Raw genomic sequence first — 18,304 nt, 5'->3', positions numbered from 1 at the left:
AATATATTAGAAGATAAATCATTTTCTTTGAGTAGAACATAAACTTTACACTTAGGCCCTGAGCAAAGATCTCAGGTAAATAGATTAATACAATTCTGGGATTTTTATTCAGGCTTCAGACAAAATCATCTTCTAGCAAAATAATACAAACAGACCTGACCAATACTAGAGCTGGCACCCATTAGAAAAAGTTATGCATTCCTTTATATGGGTTTGCATCCAATTTCAAGTGACTGACATACATGAACCAACATATTCAGAAGATGTACAAGCTGCAGATTCAGCATCAACATATTGGAAAGTAAAATGAACATAAGCAGGTACTTAGGATATTGTTCCCAGCACCAAGTGTCATAGTCCAAAACCAGGGTAAAGTAGCTAACTACCTGGGTAACGTAGCTAACTACCTGGGTAACGTAGCTAACTACCTGGGTAACGTAGCTAACTACCTGGGTAACGTAGCTAACTACCTGGGTAACGTAGCTGACTTCCTGGGTAAAGTAGCTGACTTCCTGGGTAACGTAGCTGACTTCCTGGGTCACATACAGTCATTCTCAATCCAAAACAGCATTTCCTACTCAATCCATTGGAGAGACATGCAAAGTCCATCATGTCTACTACACACAAATACAGACTTCACATGACATGAAAACTTGGAACAAACTTGTAAAAATCAAAAAAAGGAAAAAAAGAGAGACTCCATTTGTGAACACAAAGGACAATCAAATCTAAAGTGTAAGAAAACCCTGTCCGTATTATGACATATTCAATCGAACTGCTACAATCTCTCCAGATGTAAATGTCCCGTCAGTCAGTCTAGGCCACAACTATAGAAGCAAAGGGTATTTCACAAGCTGACAGAAATGAGCTCACTAATGTTCACAACTGACCAAATTCCTTTTGTATTTCCAAAAGTCAAAACAACAATATGTCTTAGTTGATCAATCTTATCTGTTCTGCACATATCTGACCTATGATTACTGGTATGTTAAATATTTTTTGCAACTTTAAATGGCAAATTACTGCAACCAGCATTGTGAAATAGCCTCAAGGAAGAGAAGAAAGCCTTGCAGAGAGAAGCCAATCTAAGGCAGTATGCCGAGTCGTGTTCATTAGTGCACTAATTGAAAACCTTTCGTCACGTTTTTACGGGAAAGCAAAAATGTGGTTTTCTTATTGGACAAATCCAGATGACCCCTCCCTGTTTCAGTCCGGTTTCTTCCATTTGGTGCCTAATGAACACGACCCAGGACAGTATGCAGGAAGTATGATTAAGCAGTGTCTCAATCGCACAGCAATCCTGACAGCTTAAAAATAACAGTATCAAAACAAACATTTAAATGCTCTATTCTTTAAGTTTATGGTTCATTCAATGGTCATTCATTTATCCTTTCTATAGCTACCACTTAAAATGTCTATTTAGGATCGTTTCATAGAATATATATATAAAATCAAATGTATTGCAATCAACAGCCATCACTTAAAACATATGCTGGCAGGACTTTGTGCACCCCCACAACGTTCAACAACTACCATCCCCCACACCCTTATCCCAGGATATATTTGAATGCTTGAAATATATACAGTACCAGTCAAAAAGCCACAACACAACTTATTGGATCAAACGTATTAAGGAAAGAAATACAAATTAACTTAAGGCACACCTGTTCATTGAAATGCATTCCAGGTGACTACCTCAAAGCTGGTTGAGAGAATGCCAAGAGTGTGCAAAGCTGTTGTCTAGGCAAAGGGTGGCTACTTTGAAGAATCTCAAATATATTTTGATTTGTTTAAAAAAAAATTGGTTACTACACGATTTCATAGTTTGATGTCTGCACTATTATTCTACAATGTAGAAAATAGTCAAAATAAAGAAAAACCCTTGAATGGTACTGTATATACAATATATACACACACACACCTTTGTGGTCATATAAGCTCTATTTATTTGGGACACAGTGGGTTGGCTGGAATATCTGTCAAATCAAAACGTCTCTGGACATTGCTGTTAAGAGAGTCCTTATAGATATGTGGACAGGTATGAAAGAGAGAAAAGGAGGTTGTGTTTTGAGGATGGATGGCGAGAGTCCTCAGAGGTCCCCGGTGTCTCTGTCCTGCGCCCGGCGGGAGTCCGTCCTCCCGTTCTGATCCCTGCTGTCTTGCCGCCGCTCAGAGGATCCCCTCTTCCTGCTTCGCTCCCGTGAATGGTCTCTGGATGAGCGCTCTCGATCCCTGGACGACCTGGAACCGTTCCACACGGTCTTGTTTCACACACATCTAACGTGCATTTATTATGAGAAGAACTTTTATTATTGTGTACATGTCTGAGTAATGAGATGACGTGTGTGTGTGTGTGTTCTCCTACTTGTGTCTGGTGCTAGGCTCGTGGCGGTGGCCCTTGCTGCAGGATCGGGAGCGGCTGCGGTGGCGTCTCCTTCTCTCCCGGTCCCTGGAGTGCGAGCGGGAGGAACGCCGCCTCTCGCGAGATGAGGAACGGGAACGCCGTCTCCTACGTTCGCGAGAGCGGGACCTGCAGCACAGAGACAGAAAAGTCCTATATACAGTAATAAACTATGATATTGTGTATCTAATATAGTTCATATGGCAGCAGATGGCTGGGGGCCCATACTAACCTATGTTCCCTGCTCCGTTCCCTGCTCCGTGATTTGGTCCTATAAAAACAACAGAAAACAATTAAGATGCCACTGTGAAAATCTTAATTTGCCTCCACATACAGTACATAAATCAATATATTTTTTCCAAAGAAGTTCTGCCATCACCACCAACATGTTTATAAAACATGTGCCCATGTCAATTTAATTCTTTCTGAAAAGTTAAGTCCTGTACCCACCTCTTCTTCATCCTCTCTTCCTTCTCTCTCTCTTCTCTCCTCTTGAGACGATCCTGGTTCCTCTTCTCCTGCTTGTCAATGACTGTTTTCTGATTTTTTTTAAATGGTGAGCAATGGCATTAGCCGAAGTCTTAACATCAATTTGTTCTCGTATTAATAAATTCTAATGTCAGAAAGTACATACTGCAAAATTCAAAGGAATCCCAAAAGACAGACGTTGGCAGTGCTTTTAATCCCAAACAATGTCCTTGCATAATCTTCAAAATGTGAAATCAGTAAAAAACGTAATTATTTTTTTATTTTTTTTATCTATAATTATGATAATAATAATAAAATAATAATATTCAGCAACCTATGTGGTCTACGGTGGTTCAGAGCATACCTTCAGGGCTTCCAGTTTCTCCCTGATCTGGATGAAGCCCAGGTGCAGCTTCCCACCAAAGTGGTCGGCCAGGCGACGGTCGTTGTCGTGGAGACCCAGGTAGGCCGAGCATACCTCGCAGACACGGAGCTTCTGCTGCTGGAAACTGGAGGCAGGCATGGAGTTTCTGTACTCCTCCTGAGAAGCAGCGAACAGAAAATATGAAAGAGAATGAGCGGGCAAAGGAAAGAATGGGGTCGAGTTCAGTATGGTGAAAATGAAGTAAAACCGGATGGTTCCCCCTAAACTTGTACAATAAGAACGTAATTAGAGTTTTCCATTGCAAAATGTTTTTGCTAAGGTGTGCCCTGATGAACACGGCCCAGGCTTATGGTCAGGATGAGTTAAATGTAAACTATACGCGTTGTGAGGAAAACAACCCCTCACCTCGGCATCCCTCTTCCTGCTGCGGACCTTCTCCACTTCCTGTAGGATCAGCTGGGCCTCATCTACATTCCCCTCGGCTCCCAGCTGCTCTGCCTTGGCCAGGAGCTTCCCGATCTCTTCGTTCAGCTCGTGGACAGTCTCTGCCTGGAGTCACACACACACACAAAATCAGTCTGGATCAGAACGTTTCCAACAACATGTCCTTACATTCCACAACAAGGTTCATCTTGCTCTCTTACCTTTGCAGCCACCTCCGCACTGATCTCATCTTGAGTCTCCACCAGTCGTTTCTTGGCCAACTCTGTTCTACGGTCGCAATCAGCGATGAAAGACTCCAGGTGATCCACAGCCTACAGCCAACCACAGAAAAGTAATCTCCATGGAACACGGACTGGTGCACAGGTAAAATGAACAACACTGAACCAAAATATAAAAACGCAACATGCTAAGTATTGGTCTCATGTTTTATGAGCTGAAATAGAAGATCCCAGAAATGTTCCCATACACACAAAAAGCATATCTCTCTCATTTTGTGCACAAATCTGTTTGCATCCCTGTTCGTGAGCATTTCTCTTTTGCTAATATAATTCATCCACCTGACAGATGTGCCATATCAAGAAGCTAATTAAACAGCATGATCATTACACAGGTGCACTTTGTGCTGGGGTTAATAAAAGGCCACTAAAATGTGAAGTTTTGTCACAAAACAATGCCACAGATGTCTCAAGTTTTGAAGGAGCATGCAATTGGCATGCTGGCTGCAGGAATGTCCAATAGAGCTGTTGCCTGAGAATGTAATGTTCATTTCTCGACCATAAGCCGAATACGTCCAACCGGCCTCACAACCGCATACCACGTGTATGGCATTGTGTGGGCGAGCAGTTTGCTGATGCCAACGTTGTGAACAGAGTGCCCCAAGGTGGTGGTGGGGTTGTGGTATGGACAAGCATAAGCTACGGACAACAATGACAATTTGAATGCACAGAGATACCGTAACGAGATCCTGAAGCCCATTGTCGTGCCATTCATCAGTCACCATCACCTAATTTTTCAGCATGATAACACACAGCCCCATGTCGCAAGAATCTGTACACAATTCCTGGAAGCTGAAAATGTCCCAGTTCTTCCATGGCCTGCATACTCACCAGAGCATGTTTGGGATGCTCTGGATCGGCGTGTATGACAGCATGTTCCAGTTCCCGCCAATATCCAGCGACTTTGCACAGCCATTGAAGAGGAGTGGGACAACATTCCACAGGCCACAAATCAACAGCCTGAACAACTACATGCGAAGGAGATATGTCGCGCTGCATGAGGCAAATGGTGGTCACACCAGACACTGACTGGTTTCTGATCTACGCCCCTACGTTTAAGGTATCTGTGACCAACAGATGCATATCTGTATTCCTGGTCATATGAAATCCATAGATTAGGGCCTAACGAATTTATTCCATTTGACTGATTTCCTTATATGAACTAACTCAGTAAAATCATTGAAATTGTTGCATTTACATCTTTGTTCAGTACAGAAGAAGTACAAATGACATGGCACGGAAGGGATGAATGAAGTTGTATTTCATTGAACTGACTGTGGACATCACTTACGTCAAGCTCAAAGAAGAGTTCCCTCGCCTTGGAGGCGATTTCATAGTCGGCCCGGAGCGCCAGGTCGTGGGTCTTCGCACATTCTCCCAGATCCATACGCTGTTAATGAAGTCAGTCAACTAGTCAAGACACAGCCATAGTTCCTGCATAGTCTGCGGCAAACTACTTTAGAAAGTCGTTTACGGTCACTGCATTAAAATATTCAGAATCGATCAATCAATATTACTGACTAGACTTGAACTGCTGATTAGTCTGCTTACAGTTCCAGAGAGGATGTCATGGGGACAGCAGTTCAGGAGATGGCTTTTGCAGACCCGCTCGTCGGTGAACTTGACCCTCTGCCGCGTCTCGTCCCCTGAAACATGCAAAAAGCAACATTCAGAAATAGCTCACATAGCTATTGGTCCACTAGAGCGAGGTATCCAACGCTTTATACCCATATTAGGGTAAAGGGGCAAAGATTTGATCATTTTTTACAATCACATCTTGGGACTCTTTATTGGGGTGAAATGAACATAGATATATTCAGCTAGAATGCATCAAGTGACAGAATGTGTGCCTTTGGACAGAATTCAATGACATCCACTTTGTCTTAAGATATCCCAAAATGTGGCTTTCTAAAAACACTTTTACGTGTTTAAAGCTGAACCTTAGGTCATCTTAAACCTGACCCAGGTTTACCAGTCAGCGTCTTATCTGGTAAACAATGGGGCCTGTATTGGGACCAGAGTGGTGTGTCCCTTAAGGCTTGCTGGGTTTTCTGCTGTAACCTAGAGGCTTACCTTACCAGAGCCTCGATACTACATTAAGAATATGGTTGTGCTAAGACTGTGACTTGACACTCTCGTCATGGCATTCTGAAAGTACCTGTTCAACTGAAGAATATAGGCCTATAGAAAAATCAACAGCCAAATGGTTGTAAGCCTACTGTATGGGTGTTTTTAACGATTGACAGGGACAGGCTCATGAGGCTCCCTTGGTCTCACGACATTGTCACTCAGCTTAACTGGGCTGTGTCACTGCAACAGCTGTTACGGCGTCAGTTAGATCTCCTAACTTCAACAAAATGAGACCATTTAAAATAGATTCAGGCCTAGCCTATAGTTGGCGCCAACGATGTCCCTGACACAAATGGAACATTGAAAGAAAACCCAAGAAAAATGTTAGTTTTATACACACTGCGAGCTGCAACATACTGTACCCATCTGCATTCTCCAAGACCTCAGCTGCAGAATTTTAAACCCGCTGTAGAAAAGTGTAAATGGGAACAGTTCTTGCACAAACCTGTAGTAAGGAAGTGTGGAATGATACACAAGTAAGATTGTAAAGATCTGTGCAAAGCTTTTCGATGGCTAATATTGTCTCTGCTTGACAATAAACGTGGCTTTCAACGCAACCAGGCAACGTCTTAATTCAAGCTGCAACTACTTCCAAATTGTAATTCAAAGTGTCATTGAAGATTTGAATATCCATTGTTGTGATGCTAAAAAAAAAAGGTACAACTTCCGGGAAAGAAAACAATTGTTTGGATTATTATTATTCATAACAGCGTTAAAAATCATGTGTGACTCACGGCTCGATGAACATGAGGCTTTTCTGCAACTCCTTTGCAGATTGATGTAGGCTGGCAAAGACACACTGAACCTTTATGAATAAAATAAAGGGGCCACAATTGTTCAGTTTGTATGCAACATATGTACGGGAAGAATTTGTATTCGTCTCAACACACACACAAACTCACTCGTCACAAACTCACTTTGTTAGGCTGATTAAGCCCAAAAAACAACCATGGACTAAAGTCAGTTTATCCGACTTTACATGTCACCATTGTAGACATGACATCCTTACTAAATGGCAGCTGTTATGTTTTCAATGTTTGTATCCTTGTAGCCTAACTTGACACCTTTATTAATGTTTTCATTTATTAATATGGCGGGATTAATTGCATTCTATAGCGACAGCTTGAGAGATATTGCTGTACCTGTTTTGACCTTATGCGTAAAATCGGTAGAGAGTAGACGTTGTTTGTGTCGCAGAGGGGTGACCAAGAAAGTATTACATCCAATTGTTTGACGCTACCTCCAACCCCTCCAAACTAATTCAAAAGATGGATTCCCGGGCTGTGCACTCGCATGGCACACTCACCGCTAGACAGGTAAATACAGACTGTCTGTAGTAATAACACTTCATGTCACGAGCAGAAGCACAAGAAAATGGGCATGGTGCAGCCACCCACACGGATCAACAAAATAGTCTTGTTCGACAGTGCAGGTGACTGCCGAGTGACCAACAAATCACCTTGCATCATAAATAACGACTCATTATTACTTGTAGATCAATCAGTCGGTCACAATTTACCCGTGATACGTCAAGAGTGATGCTCTCGAACACAGCCAGCAACATTAATGGGTATCGCAGCTGCTGCAGAGGTTGGCAGCACCGTGCCCGTTTCGTTGGGCTAGTGCTCATGACAGGAAGTGGTATGATTGCAGACAGTCTCTTTACCTGTCTAGAAGCAAGAGCGTGAATCCATCTTTGAATTAGATTGGAGGGGGTGAAAGTAGCATCAAACAATTGGATGTAATACTTTCTTGGGCACGGCAAACAACGTTTTTATCCGAACCGTCTACGGATACCGTCCAACGTGGGACACGTGCTGCTAAATACAGGTAGAGCAACAGGTCAGGTGCATATCTCGCAAGCTGTTACTATAGAATGACCTAAGACAGAAGGCTACTGTTAAAATAATTGTACTTACTGTTATTGACTGTATGTGACAGCAAGCTTCGTAGGGCTAGTATCCTTGTAGCCAGATACGTAATTTACTATGGAAGTGGTGCTTGTACAAATGCGACACAATACTAGATACTGTGCACTGTATGACTAACTGTTTGAACCTCCTGTCAAGGACTTGCAGACTCTCTAGATATCCTTACTGACTATTTAGTATTTACAAGGTAGGCTAGCTTTGTTATCCTATACTGTATGTAGGCCTTGCTAAATATAATTAGCTTCAGGGTTGGGGTCAATTCAGTTTCAATTCCAGTCAATTCAGAAAGTAAACCAAATTGTAATTTAAAAAAAATCTAGTTGAAAAGTATTTAAGAGAATTGGAATGGTATGTGTACTTTCTGAATTTACTGGAATTTAAATGGAATTGACCCCAACCCTGGCTAGCTATGCATCCAACTTAACAACATAAGAACGTAGATGTGTGTAGTAAAAATACATACGATTGAAATGTATTAGTTAATACATTAGTTTTATCCCCGCTTTTTCAGGGACCATTTGAAAACTCAGGGTCCCCCAGGGAAGCGTCTACATGATCATTACTTATCAAGCCAGCTGGTCTATCAACAATGAATGCCTGAGTGGACGTCATTTGCTATGGATACAAACATTAAATCGCGAAACAACAACTAGGCCGGCGACAAATCATGATTGAGCTGATTTTATGTCACACAGCCGTCCTCTTGTACGCCATTCATTCAAGGTATGTCCAACTGAAACACGCCACAAAAACTAGTTAGCTAGATAGTCAACTAGCTAGCTAGAAGGCTAAGTAAGTGCAAGCCACTGGCTCACACATATTAGGCTGCGTTTAGACAGGCAGACAAATTCTGATTTTTTTCCCCCACTAATTAATTAATTCGTATTTTGACCAATCTGATGTGAAAAGATCTCATGTGATTGGTAAAAAGACAAATTAGTGGAAAAAACTGAATTGGCCTGCCTGTGTAAACGCAGCCTTAGAAAAGTATCTCTGAATGGCTCCATCTTTTAGCTAGCAAGCTAACGTAGCTAACAAGCTAGTCACTGCCGTTTTGCTACTCACCATCCCTCGCTGTCCCCATTAGTTGATCGAGCAAAGCTCTCATTTGAGCTTGGGCCGACATTGCTGTGGGTTAATTCTTCAAAGCTTCACACAAAACAGAAGGTTCCACGATCTATGGTATCCTATATTATTAATGCAATATGTGTATTATTTGGACAAGCTTCTTCAACGATCTCGTCAGCCCCTTCTTTCTTTGCTAAGGAAATGACGACACTTCCTCTATGCTAGAATTGGCCAATTGGAGTGGCTTGGTAACGAACCAATCACAGCCACAGCATCAAGTTAGCTCGTTTCACGATGGTGCACTCAATCGGGGATCCTTGGGATGTCCCTATCCCCATTGAAGCTGAAACGTAAAAGGGTAAGGTTGGGTCGTTCCAATGATCCCAGATTGCAATGACTATTTCACGATAGCTAGTAGGGCCTGTCAAGGTGTGAATTGTTTACGCAGGTGAAGTTGGATTGACAGTTCTCGATCAATCAAAGACACGGACAGGAGTAGCTTCTAAAGTAAGATAAAAAAATAAATCAATTACTTGAAATAAATGAGACATTTATTTAAGGGCTCGAAATTGAATGGTGAAACTATCTAGATAGTTAGCTAGCTATTCTAGTCTGAGAGAATGCCAACGAATACGTTTTGAGCCTGTAACGCGTTATCTAACGTTAGCTACTATGGCTAGCTATGCTAACGTTAACTAGCTTGTTATCTAAGCTAGCTAGCTAGAAGTTGTGGTAACTTGACCAGGCTTTCAATGAAATGAACTCGCTAAATTGACATGTTATGCATTATTACCGCAGCCAAATAACGCTAGCTGATTCTTAATCTCGGTTACCCAGAAGTAAAATTCTCTCGCGAAAGTTTATTTTACTGTTTCATCTGTCCACGACAATATGTTCATGAGAGATTAGTTAGTTCTTTGTTTACGGAAGTGGTGAATCCAGAACCCAAACGGAGTCAGGGTATCTAGAATTAAACACTGAAATTGTACCTGTGGATATAATCAGTGCATGCTGTTACATGGTAGTTAGCTAGCTAAGGACATGGGTTAAATAAGCATGTTATTGTTTTGTTCAGAAATTTCTGGAGGCAAACTTGAAAATGTTTGGAGTGAGATGGTGCGAGTGTGGAAATGGCTGGAGTCCCACAGGCAGACAGGAATACATTTGGTACTGTGTCAGTGCTGAGGGGGCGGTATAGGTTTGTGTCCTTTGCACCACATTTTCTCTGTGTTTAGGTCTGTTCGGGCAATGACACATTGCTGAAGAGATAATGGAGCCAACAGACCATGCCACAGAAGCTGACCCCCTGAAGAGGGAGGAGGATGGGGTTGAGGGTGGTGGAACGGCACCACCAGTACAGACCAAGAAGAAGAGTTTGGGTCTGGCCAAGTTGTCCCACTGGAGGACGGCTGCCTTCTTCCTCTCCCTCTTCCTCTGCCTCATCATCGTCTTCGCCTTCTCTTTCATAATCCCCTGTCCCGTCCGTCCGCAATACCTCACCTTCTGGAACCGTACCTTCCCCCAAGCAGGTGAGGAAGAGATACAGTGACACAATAGACCAGAGAAGGCCAGTTAAGAAGTTATTTAACCCTTGTGGTGTTTTGCACTATGGACTGGACGGAAAAGTCTCAATCTCCATGAAAATAGCATTTAGTACAGGACCAGGCTTTAACTGTCTGGGGAAACAACCCTAGATGTACTGTTTGTTTCTTTTCCCAAAAGGTTAAACTTACTTCCTTTCCTTTCTCTCACAGCCACCTATGATTTCCTGGCCATTGAGGATGCAAGCAAAGACAAAGTGTTGGACGTGTTGTTTGTCCTGAAGGCCCAGGAGGGCAGTCAGAACATTAGTTGTTTTGCGGAAGGTACTAGGAATACAGGTCTTGCAGCAAATGCTTCATGCTTTGTCTTGCTAAAGGCCCATTGCTGTCAAAGTTATGTTTTCCCTGTGTTTAAGTATCATATTGTAGATAGCTGATTAAACTAACACTGTAAAAGGTTGAACAAATATTGTGTTATTTCCTGATGGCTTCTGGTTTAAAATACAGTCTACACAGGACCTTCTAATCAGCAGGTTTGCATGGGTGGGAGTTTCCATGGTGACATCCCCATTCTAGTTAAATAAAACATTCTGATCACTCCAAGAAAGTCCTATCAGAATTCTTGCTTGAGAAAGTTTTTTGTTAAAAAAAATTGAAGGGAAATCTATAACAGTTAGGTACTTAATTGTTACTTAGAAATAATTTGATATTAATATAAAATGGCTGCATTGGGCGTTTAAGCATAATAATGAGGAGTATGTAGTTGCTTTTGTAGAATGATTTCATTGAGATTTCAGTAAAAGTAGAGGCTGCCAGCCAAAGATTCCCAGAAGACAAGCTAAAGTTCCCTCAATACAGAGATACTGTTTTCTAATTCCTACTGTAATTGTTCTAACCAATATATTGTCTGCTGTGTCATTGTAAAATCTGTAGCTTGGCAGTGTCTGTGAGATTCACGTGTGCTGTATGACTTCCAGGTCTGGACACACCTTGTGTGTTTGTGTCGGCGGTAGCAGGGACCAACGGGGAGACTCTGTGGGAGCGGCCCTTGGCCCCTGAGTTCCACTGGGCCCAGTGTGGCCTGGACGGCCTTGGAGAAACCGACAGGGGCTGCCTGCTGTCCCACTCCAACCAGCTCACTGCCATCGACAAATACACTGGTGAGTGACTCCGATTCACGACTCTCTCGTTTACTCACCTCTCTCTCTACTATCTCACAAACAACACCTGAGCAGGAACGTACAGTCATGTTTTCACACCTTTTCCACCACAATGGTGGTTGAACTTCACACTTGAAGTATTCATGCTTTCTCTCCTCACGTCTTTCGTAAATCGCAAATATGTGCCTCTAATGTATGATAGTTTGGTCTGTCTCTCGTCACTATTTTGTAACCTGACTCACTTCGAAGAAAACTTTCATGATTTATGATGGAGGGGGGTTGTAGCTGTGATTGCATTCTGAACACTTGGTATTTCTGTACAGGAGTCGTGACGTGGGCGCGGCTCCAGCCTCCCAACCTGAGGAGTACCTTACCGGTCCTCAGTGTCTCAGACCTGGATGGGGACGGGGTAAGCGACGTGGCTCTGGTGGCGCCCAGCCCAACGCAGGTAAACCTCAGAGGCGTCCTCGATGTCTCAGTTTAGTCGCACTCACCAGCTGTGTTCCGTATGACGACCACTCAGACTAGAGTATGCGATATTATAGGATTTTCATGGTTTCCGTTTTATACCTCTGCTTTAAAACACAGGACAATAATGCATGAGAAAATGTGTGCTTCACACATGAAATGGCAACCTCTGTGCCAGTACCTTTCAACAGAAGACCTCAAGACAGTTTGTTCAATTGTTATTCATTGCGCACTAGACACAACTGGCGATCCTCTCAGGGAAGACCGGTGTCCAGATTGGCTCAGAGGTGGTTCTTGACACCGCTGAGTGTGCCATGCATCTCCTCCACTCCACAGGGAAAGGCTCCAACTATGTACTGCTGCAGAAAGGTGAGCAAGCCATTTGCCAAAGCCTGCTAGTGAGTTCATTTGTAGATCTGCTGTCAATAACTCACTGACCAAACTATTCTCATAACATTCTATGTGATAGAACACATTGATTTCAGTCCTACTGTATGTGACCTTGTCCAATGGTCAGTGATTTGTCCCAGTATATTGATTTAAGGGTCCTAAATGGCCAGTTGGCTACTGCCCACAGCATATTGATGTCAGTGTAATGTTATATGACTGTTGTCACTGCCCTTTGTCCCCTCTCCCCAGACTCGGGGTTGTATGGCCTGGCCCTGTGGAGGATTGCAGCCCAGGCTAAGGCAGGCATGGAAAAAGGCCTCAAGAAGGACAAGCACTGGGAGCGCAAAGCCAATGACTCCTCTGGCCTTGTATCAATCTATGAGTAAGAAGGCGCAGCAGCTAGACGCTAATACACAATTCTCACAATGCCGCAAAATGTCACAGCTTGGGGTAAAACACAACACCAATATACCAAACGTCTAGTGGTTAAATGATCATTTCTCATGTCTTATGTTCAATAACCTGGACCATAGACTGAAATGAATTGCTAATGCTAACATCGAGTCTTTCCTTTTGACGGCCATTCCTCCCCTGCAGGTCTGGGTCATTGAGATACGTGTTAAGGACAGGGAAGGCAGAGGGTCGCTCCAACCTGCTACTGGTCACTGGGGGTAGTGTGGTGCTGATAGATGGCGACAGTCTGAACTTACTGTGGAGAGTCAACACCAGCACAGTCCTCAGGTTAAAAAAAAACGTCATCACCCTACACACTGATTAGTTAGTTAACATTGTCATGTAGCTTACTCAATACACAGTTTTGAATGGTCATATCAGGACTAACAACCTCCTTGTATTCCTTAACATTTATAATAAATTGCCACGCTCTGAATTCCTCTGTGTGTGTGTGTGTGTGTGTGTGTGTGTGTGTGTGTGTGTGTGTGTGTGTGTGACGACAACTGTGATAACCAAGGTGTTTGGGCCAATGTCGTGTACTGACTGGGAGGGTTTTAAGTACAGTACCAGTCAAAAGTTTGGACACACCTACTCGTTCAAGGGTTTTTCTTTATTTTTACTATTTTCTACATTGTAGAATAATAGTGAAGACATCAAAGCTATGAAATAACACATTTGGAATCATGGAGTAACCAAAAAACTGTTAAATCAAAATATATTTTTTTATTCTTCAAAGATGCCACCCTTTGCCTTAATGACAGCTTTGCACACTCTTGGCATTCTCTCAACCAGCTTCATGAAGTAGTTACCTTGAATGCATTTCAATTAACAGTCACGTGCATTCATGGTGACTACCTCATGAAGCTGGTTGAGAGAATGCCAAGAGTGTGCAAAGCTGTCATTAAGGCAAAGGGTGGCATCTTTGAAGAATAAAAAAATATATTTTGATTTGTTTAACAGTTTTTTGGTTACTCCATGATTCCAAATGTGTTATTTCATAGCTTTGATGTCTTCACTATTATTCTACAATGTAGAAAATCAAGAAAAACTTTTGACTGGTACTGTACGTTTCTTCTCTCCCCTCAGCGAGCCTTCCTTTGGCCACTTCAACAAAGATGGCACACTCGACATAGTGATCGAGGAGGACATTGGCAACCGCATTAAAAGGGTATGTGGGGACCAGCTTGGAAGCAATAGAAGAGACTCAACTTACCTGCTTGGTTTTTCATCAATTTTTGTTTTTCCACTCCTAGCTGCATTTGCATTGAATGCGACATCTGTCCCTGCTCTGTGTGCATTGTAGGTGGTGATCCTGGACGGAAACACTGGAGGCACAGTGTGGGAGGTTAACCTACTGGCCAGCCCCAACTCACCCAAGCCAGCCTCAGTCAACACCATCAACTCCTTCTCTGTGTTCATGTTCTGGGGGCTGATGCCTTCCGAGGCCAACGCTACAGTGAGTACAGTGACTCTATGAGAACGGATCATTCACTGATCTTCATCTCGTTACATCTTCCTCTGTGTTCACGGAACCTTAGCCTGAGAATCTGAAGGCTTGCGTTAGCTTCCCGAGTTAATGCCTAGGATTCAGCTCAGTGGGCTAGCACAGGCTTGTGGCATGCAGAATACCCGGGTTCGAACCCAGGTCGATCCCATTCACATCTGTCATAGTGGTGCTTTTTAGACACGCTGACCTGTTTCTAAAGGAATGTTTTCCTACCAGAGGGATTTGAGTGAGGAGCGGCGCTCCTACATGCTGTATCCCCACTACTCCACAGTTCTCCTGGAGAAGAGCAACGTCATGGACCACATCATCGCATTTAAAGGTGAGCTACATGATTGAGCGAAACAATGTCATTATGCGGGACCAGTGAACCGTCTCAATAGCTCGGCTGTCTGAAAACGTTATTACCGCACCGCCCTCAGGGAGGAGGAGGGACCTTGGATCTTTTCCTCCAATGTGCTTTGAGAGGGAGGTGAGGAATTGAGGGGAAAAAGGACTTGGGATGCAAGGATTTGACGTCTAGTAACATTTTCAGACACAGCCCTAGTCTACTGTACTTGAGGATAATGACTATTCTCTAAGCCTACATGACTTGATGTCCATGTGTTTCCTGCCTGTCCTAGCCATCCTGTTGGAGTGGGGGCGCCACGCCTGCTACATCATGTTGACGGGACCCGAGGGGGAGGGGGCCGAGGGGACGGTGGACCTTAGCAAGCGCAAACTGAAACAGGATGTCACCGACAGCCGGGTCCTCCGCCTGGGCTCCATAAGCAGCAAAGACACTAACGAGGAGATCAAAGAGGCCTTCCAGAGACTGCGTTTCAGCGATGAGTGACAGGCCACTGTTACCATGACAACATTGCTACTGATATCGAAACTGTGTTACAATAGATATGACAACCGTTACTGCTGACAATCAACCAACTGTGTAGCTATGGTTACCTTAAAGCTGACTACTAAACCTTCTTCTGCTGACCTTGTATTCCGACTGTCCCATCATGACAATCAGATTAATTTAGCTCAGTTTTCTTAGCGTGGAAATAGGCAAGGTAGAGGCAGACTTGGCTTTGGGTCTATGCAACCAATAACTGCCCTAATCACAGAAGACTGCCAGGGAATACCAACCAGGCAATATGGTATTATGAGGTACTGTGTCTGAATTCATTTATGCACAACTAGTAGGCTACCGTGTGGGATAGTTTTTAGAAACCTTTGCTGTAGCAACTTCAGCCTCTGTAAAGGTGGCTAAAGTGACTAAGTGATTGTTATGCAACAAAAATAGGCACTAAAAGCCCCAAAGAGCTGCATGGGCAAATCTGTGGTTAGTGGAAACATCTTAAGGGTACTGCTTCCATATAAAATTACAAGTCATAGCCTTATATTGTAGCCAGTTGTACTGTGGCAGATGACAATCAGATGAAACTAGTAGCAGGTACAGTACTATTCCAAGTTGGTGTAAATTAGGGTCTTTTTAAATGCACATTGACAGAGCTGTAAGCCCTGTATGAGGGACTCAAGCCTTGAAAGTTGAAGTTTATAGTTTGCCTTATACATGAATATATTGAACCTTCTTTTTGAGATGGTTTTTCCTTCTCATTTTAGTTATCTATTAATTTCAAAAAACATTTTTCAGATCTGCGCTAGCCGACACCTGCATAGCTGTTGTTTTTGCTGTGTTGGAGGAGGAGCTTCGGTCTCTATTCAATCTGTATCACAGAAGTTCAGCTTTGCAGCGTGATTGAAATGTAAAGGCATTGTTCGCGCTTTAGCGGAAACTGCATTCACGGTAAAAGCTACATGTCCGCTCAATCGGAAATGACCTTTATATTTCTATCGCTAAATCTGCAACCAGAAATAACTATTGATTTTCTGGGTCATTAAAATAGCTAAACTTAGATATGTTTTTGTTTGTTTAATAAATTAGACCATGCCCATTTAAAGCTTATCTTTCAAAAAAAAAGTTACATCAGAATATTTAGCCAAGTTAGCTGGCTAACTCATTGATCCTATTTTGTAGTATAACCCCCCCAGCTCTCGAAGTCTCTGACTTGAGTCACAACTTGCTGTGTGGTTGCGTATCAGCCAGACTAGGTGGAACTGCATGATCTGTCAAATCCGCAAGCTGCTCCAAGCATAACTGGTGCCACGTTCAAAACAACTGGGAACTCTACAACTTCAGTGCATTCAAAACAACTGAACTCGTAAAAAAAAAAGCTCAGACTGGGGGGAAATCGATTTGAATGGTCATCCAGCTCGGAATTCCAACTCGGGAACTCTTGCCTCATTCTAGAGCTCCGACTTTCCGACCTAAAGATCACTGAAGTCATGATTTGACCTCTTATTTTTCCAAGTTCCCAGTTGTTTTGAACGCAGCATGGGAACTCTGGAAAAATACGAGGTCAAAATCATGTCTGCAGTGGTGGAAAAGGTGCTCAATTGTCATACTTGAGTAAAAGTTAAGATGCCTTAATAGAAAATGACTAGTAAAAAAGAGTCACCCAGTAAAATACTACTTGAGTAAAAGTATCTGGTTTTAAATGTACAGTAGTTGAAAATAACTCAATTGTCATAAAAAGCAAAAGTTGTACATCAAATTTTTTATATTAAGCAAACCCGATATCACAATTTTCTTATTTTAAATTATGTACAAACAGGGGAACACTCCAACACTCATAGTTTACAAACGCAGCATTTGTGTTTGAGTTCGCCAGATCAGAGGCAGTAGGGATGACAATGCGTTATATTGATAGGTGCTTGAATTGGACCATAATGCTGTCCAGCATGAGCATTCTCAATGTAAAGAGTAGGCTACTTTTGGGTGTCTGAGAAAATGTATGAGTAAAAACAAAGTACATATTTTCTTTAGGAATGTAGTGAAGTAGAAGATGTCAAAAATATAAATAGTAAAGTACAGAGCCCCAAAAAAGGACTTATGTAGAACTTCAAAGTATTTTTTTAATTGGTTACTTTACACCACTGGACGTCGGTGATCTTCAGGTCGTAAAAAGTCAAACCTCTAGAAAGGGGCCCGAGTTGAAATTCAGAGTTGGATGAGTCGGTCACATCTCACTAGGGCCAGCTTTATTACTTAATGGGCGCATTCGATTGGATCACTTTTGTCAAGACGTTGACCAACGCCTTTCAAAGTGTGTTGCATTATGGGTATAAAAATGGTCAAACTTGTGACTACAACAACCATGTGATTAAACGTCATGCACTTTCGACTGCAGTCGACTGTAAATAGAACCAAAGCTTTGTGGGAGACAACCTTTTTCTGTTTTCTTGGAAGCAAAAGGCACTACATGCTCAAATGGTTGATGTGGCCACCTATCATTGGTTATTATCAATGCATGTTTACTTTTCTGGGTGGATGACTTTAGCATTTAAATACATTTTTTATCCTTACAATTGAATTACATAGGCATATGATCCAAATTTCTAGCATAAATAAATTAAATATCCTACTCGTGACAATATACCTAATGTATTTATCTAGATGTTACGTCCCTATGTTATAGCCTTCAATTTGTCTTGTCTGCAATATTGCTTTCACCAAACAAATGTAAATGTCTGGATCGTCTATTAATAAAATGGAATACACTGAACAAAAATATAAACGCGCAACATGTAAAGTGTTGATCCCATGTTACATGAGCTGAAATAAAAAATCTCACATTTTCCATACA

General features: G+C 42.4%; 2 protein-coding genes across 7 annotated transcripts; one reads left to right on the top strand and one right to left on the bottom strand.

Annotated features, from left to right (window-relative positions):
• Positions 1-88: 88 nt before the first annotated feature.
• On the bottom strand, positions 89-9,335 carry luc7l (LUC7-like (S. cerevisiae)). 4 transcript variants are annotated; one of them, XR_001322613.2, is made up of 11 exons: positions 9,100-9,334; positions 5,525-5,619; positions 5,265-5,363; positions 3,899-4,009; positions 3,660-3,803; positions 3,234-3,410; positions 2,852-2,940; positions 2,634-2,672; positions 2,366-2,530; positions 429-2,241; positions 89-386 (listed from the first exon to the last, which is right to left on the bottom strand). XR_001322613.2 is itself a non-coding variant. In XM_014158971.2 (11 exons), exons 4-11 carry the CDS (start codon positions 5,358-5,360, stop codon positions 2,091-2,093), a joined length of 972 nt encoding a protein of 323 aa, XP_014014446.1. In that variant the 5' UTR covers positions 5,361-5,363; positions 5,525-5,619; positions 6,838-6,908; positions 9,100-9,309; the 3' UTR covers positions 89-2,090. The 4 variants fall into 4 exon arrangements, 3 of the variants coding, with proteins under 3 accessions (XP_014014446.1, XP_014014445.1, XP_045558493.1); XM_014158971.2 differs by adding an exon at positions 6,838-6,908 and having other exon boundaries at positions 89-2,241; positions 9,100-9,309; XM_014158970.2 differs by having other exon boundaries at positions 89-2,241.
• Positions 9,336-9,402: 67 nt separating this feature from the next.
• On the top strand, positions 9,403-18,304 carry fam234a (family with sequence similarity 234 member A). Of its 3 annotated transcripts, none has more exons than XM_014158540.2 (12): positions 9,403-9,460; positions 10,338-10,631; positions 10,857-10,967; positions 11,621-11,803; positions 12,127-12,251; positions 12,508-12,640; positions 12,911-13,043; positions 13,259-13,402; positions 14,201-14,282; positions 14,418-14,570; positions 14,838-14,940; positions 15,242-18,304. In XM_014158540.2, exons 2-12 carry the CDS (start codon positions 10,373-10,375, stop codon positions 15,451-15,453), a joined length of 1,638 nt encoding a protein of 545 aa, XP_014014015.1. In that variant the 5' UTR covers positions 9,403-9,460; positions 10,338-10,372; the 3' UTR covers positions 15,454-18,304.

This window comes from Salmo salar, chromosome ssa19 (assembly GCF_905237065.1).
Source record: "Salmo salar chromosome ssa19, Ssal_v3.1, whole genome shotgun sequence".
NCBI classification, from domain to species: domain Eukaryota; kingdom Metazoa; phylum Chordata; class Actinopteri; order Salmoniformes; family Salmonidae; genus Salmo; species Salmo salar.
This window is presented reverse-complemented; position numbering and strand designations above follow the sequence as displayed.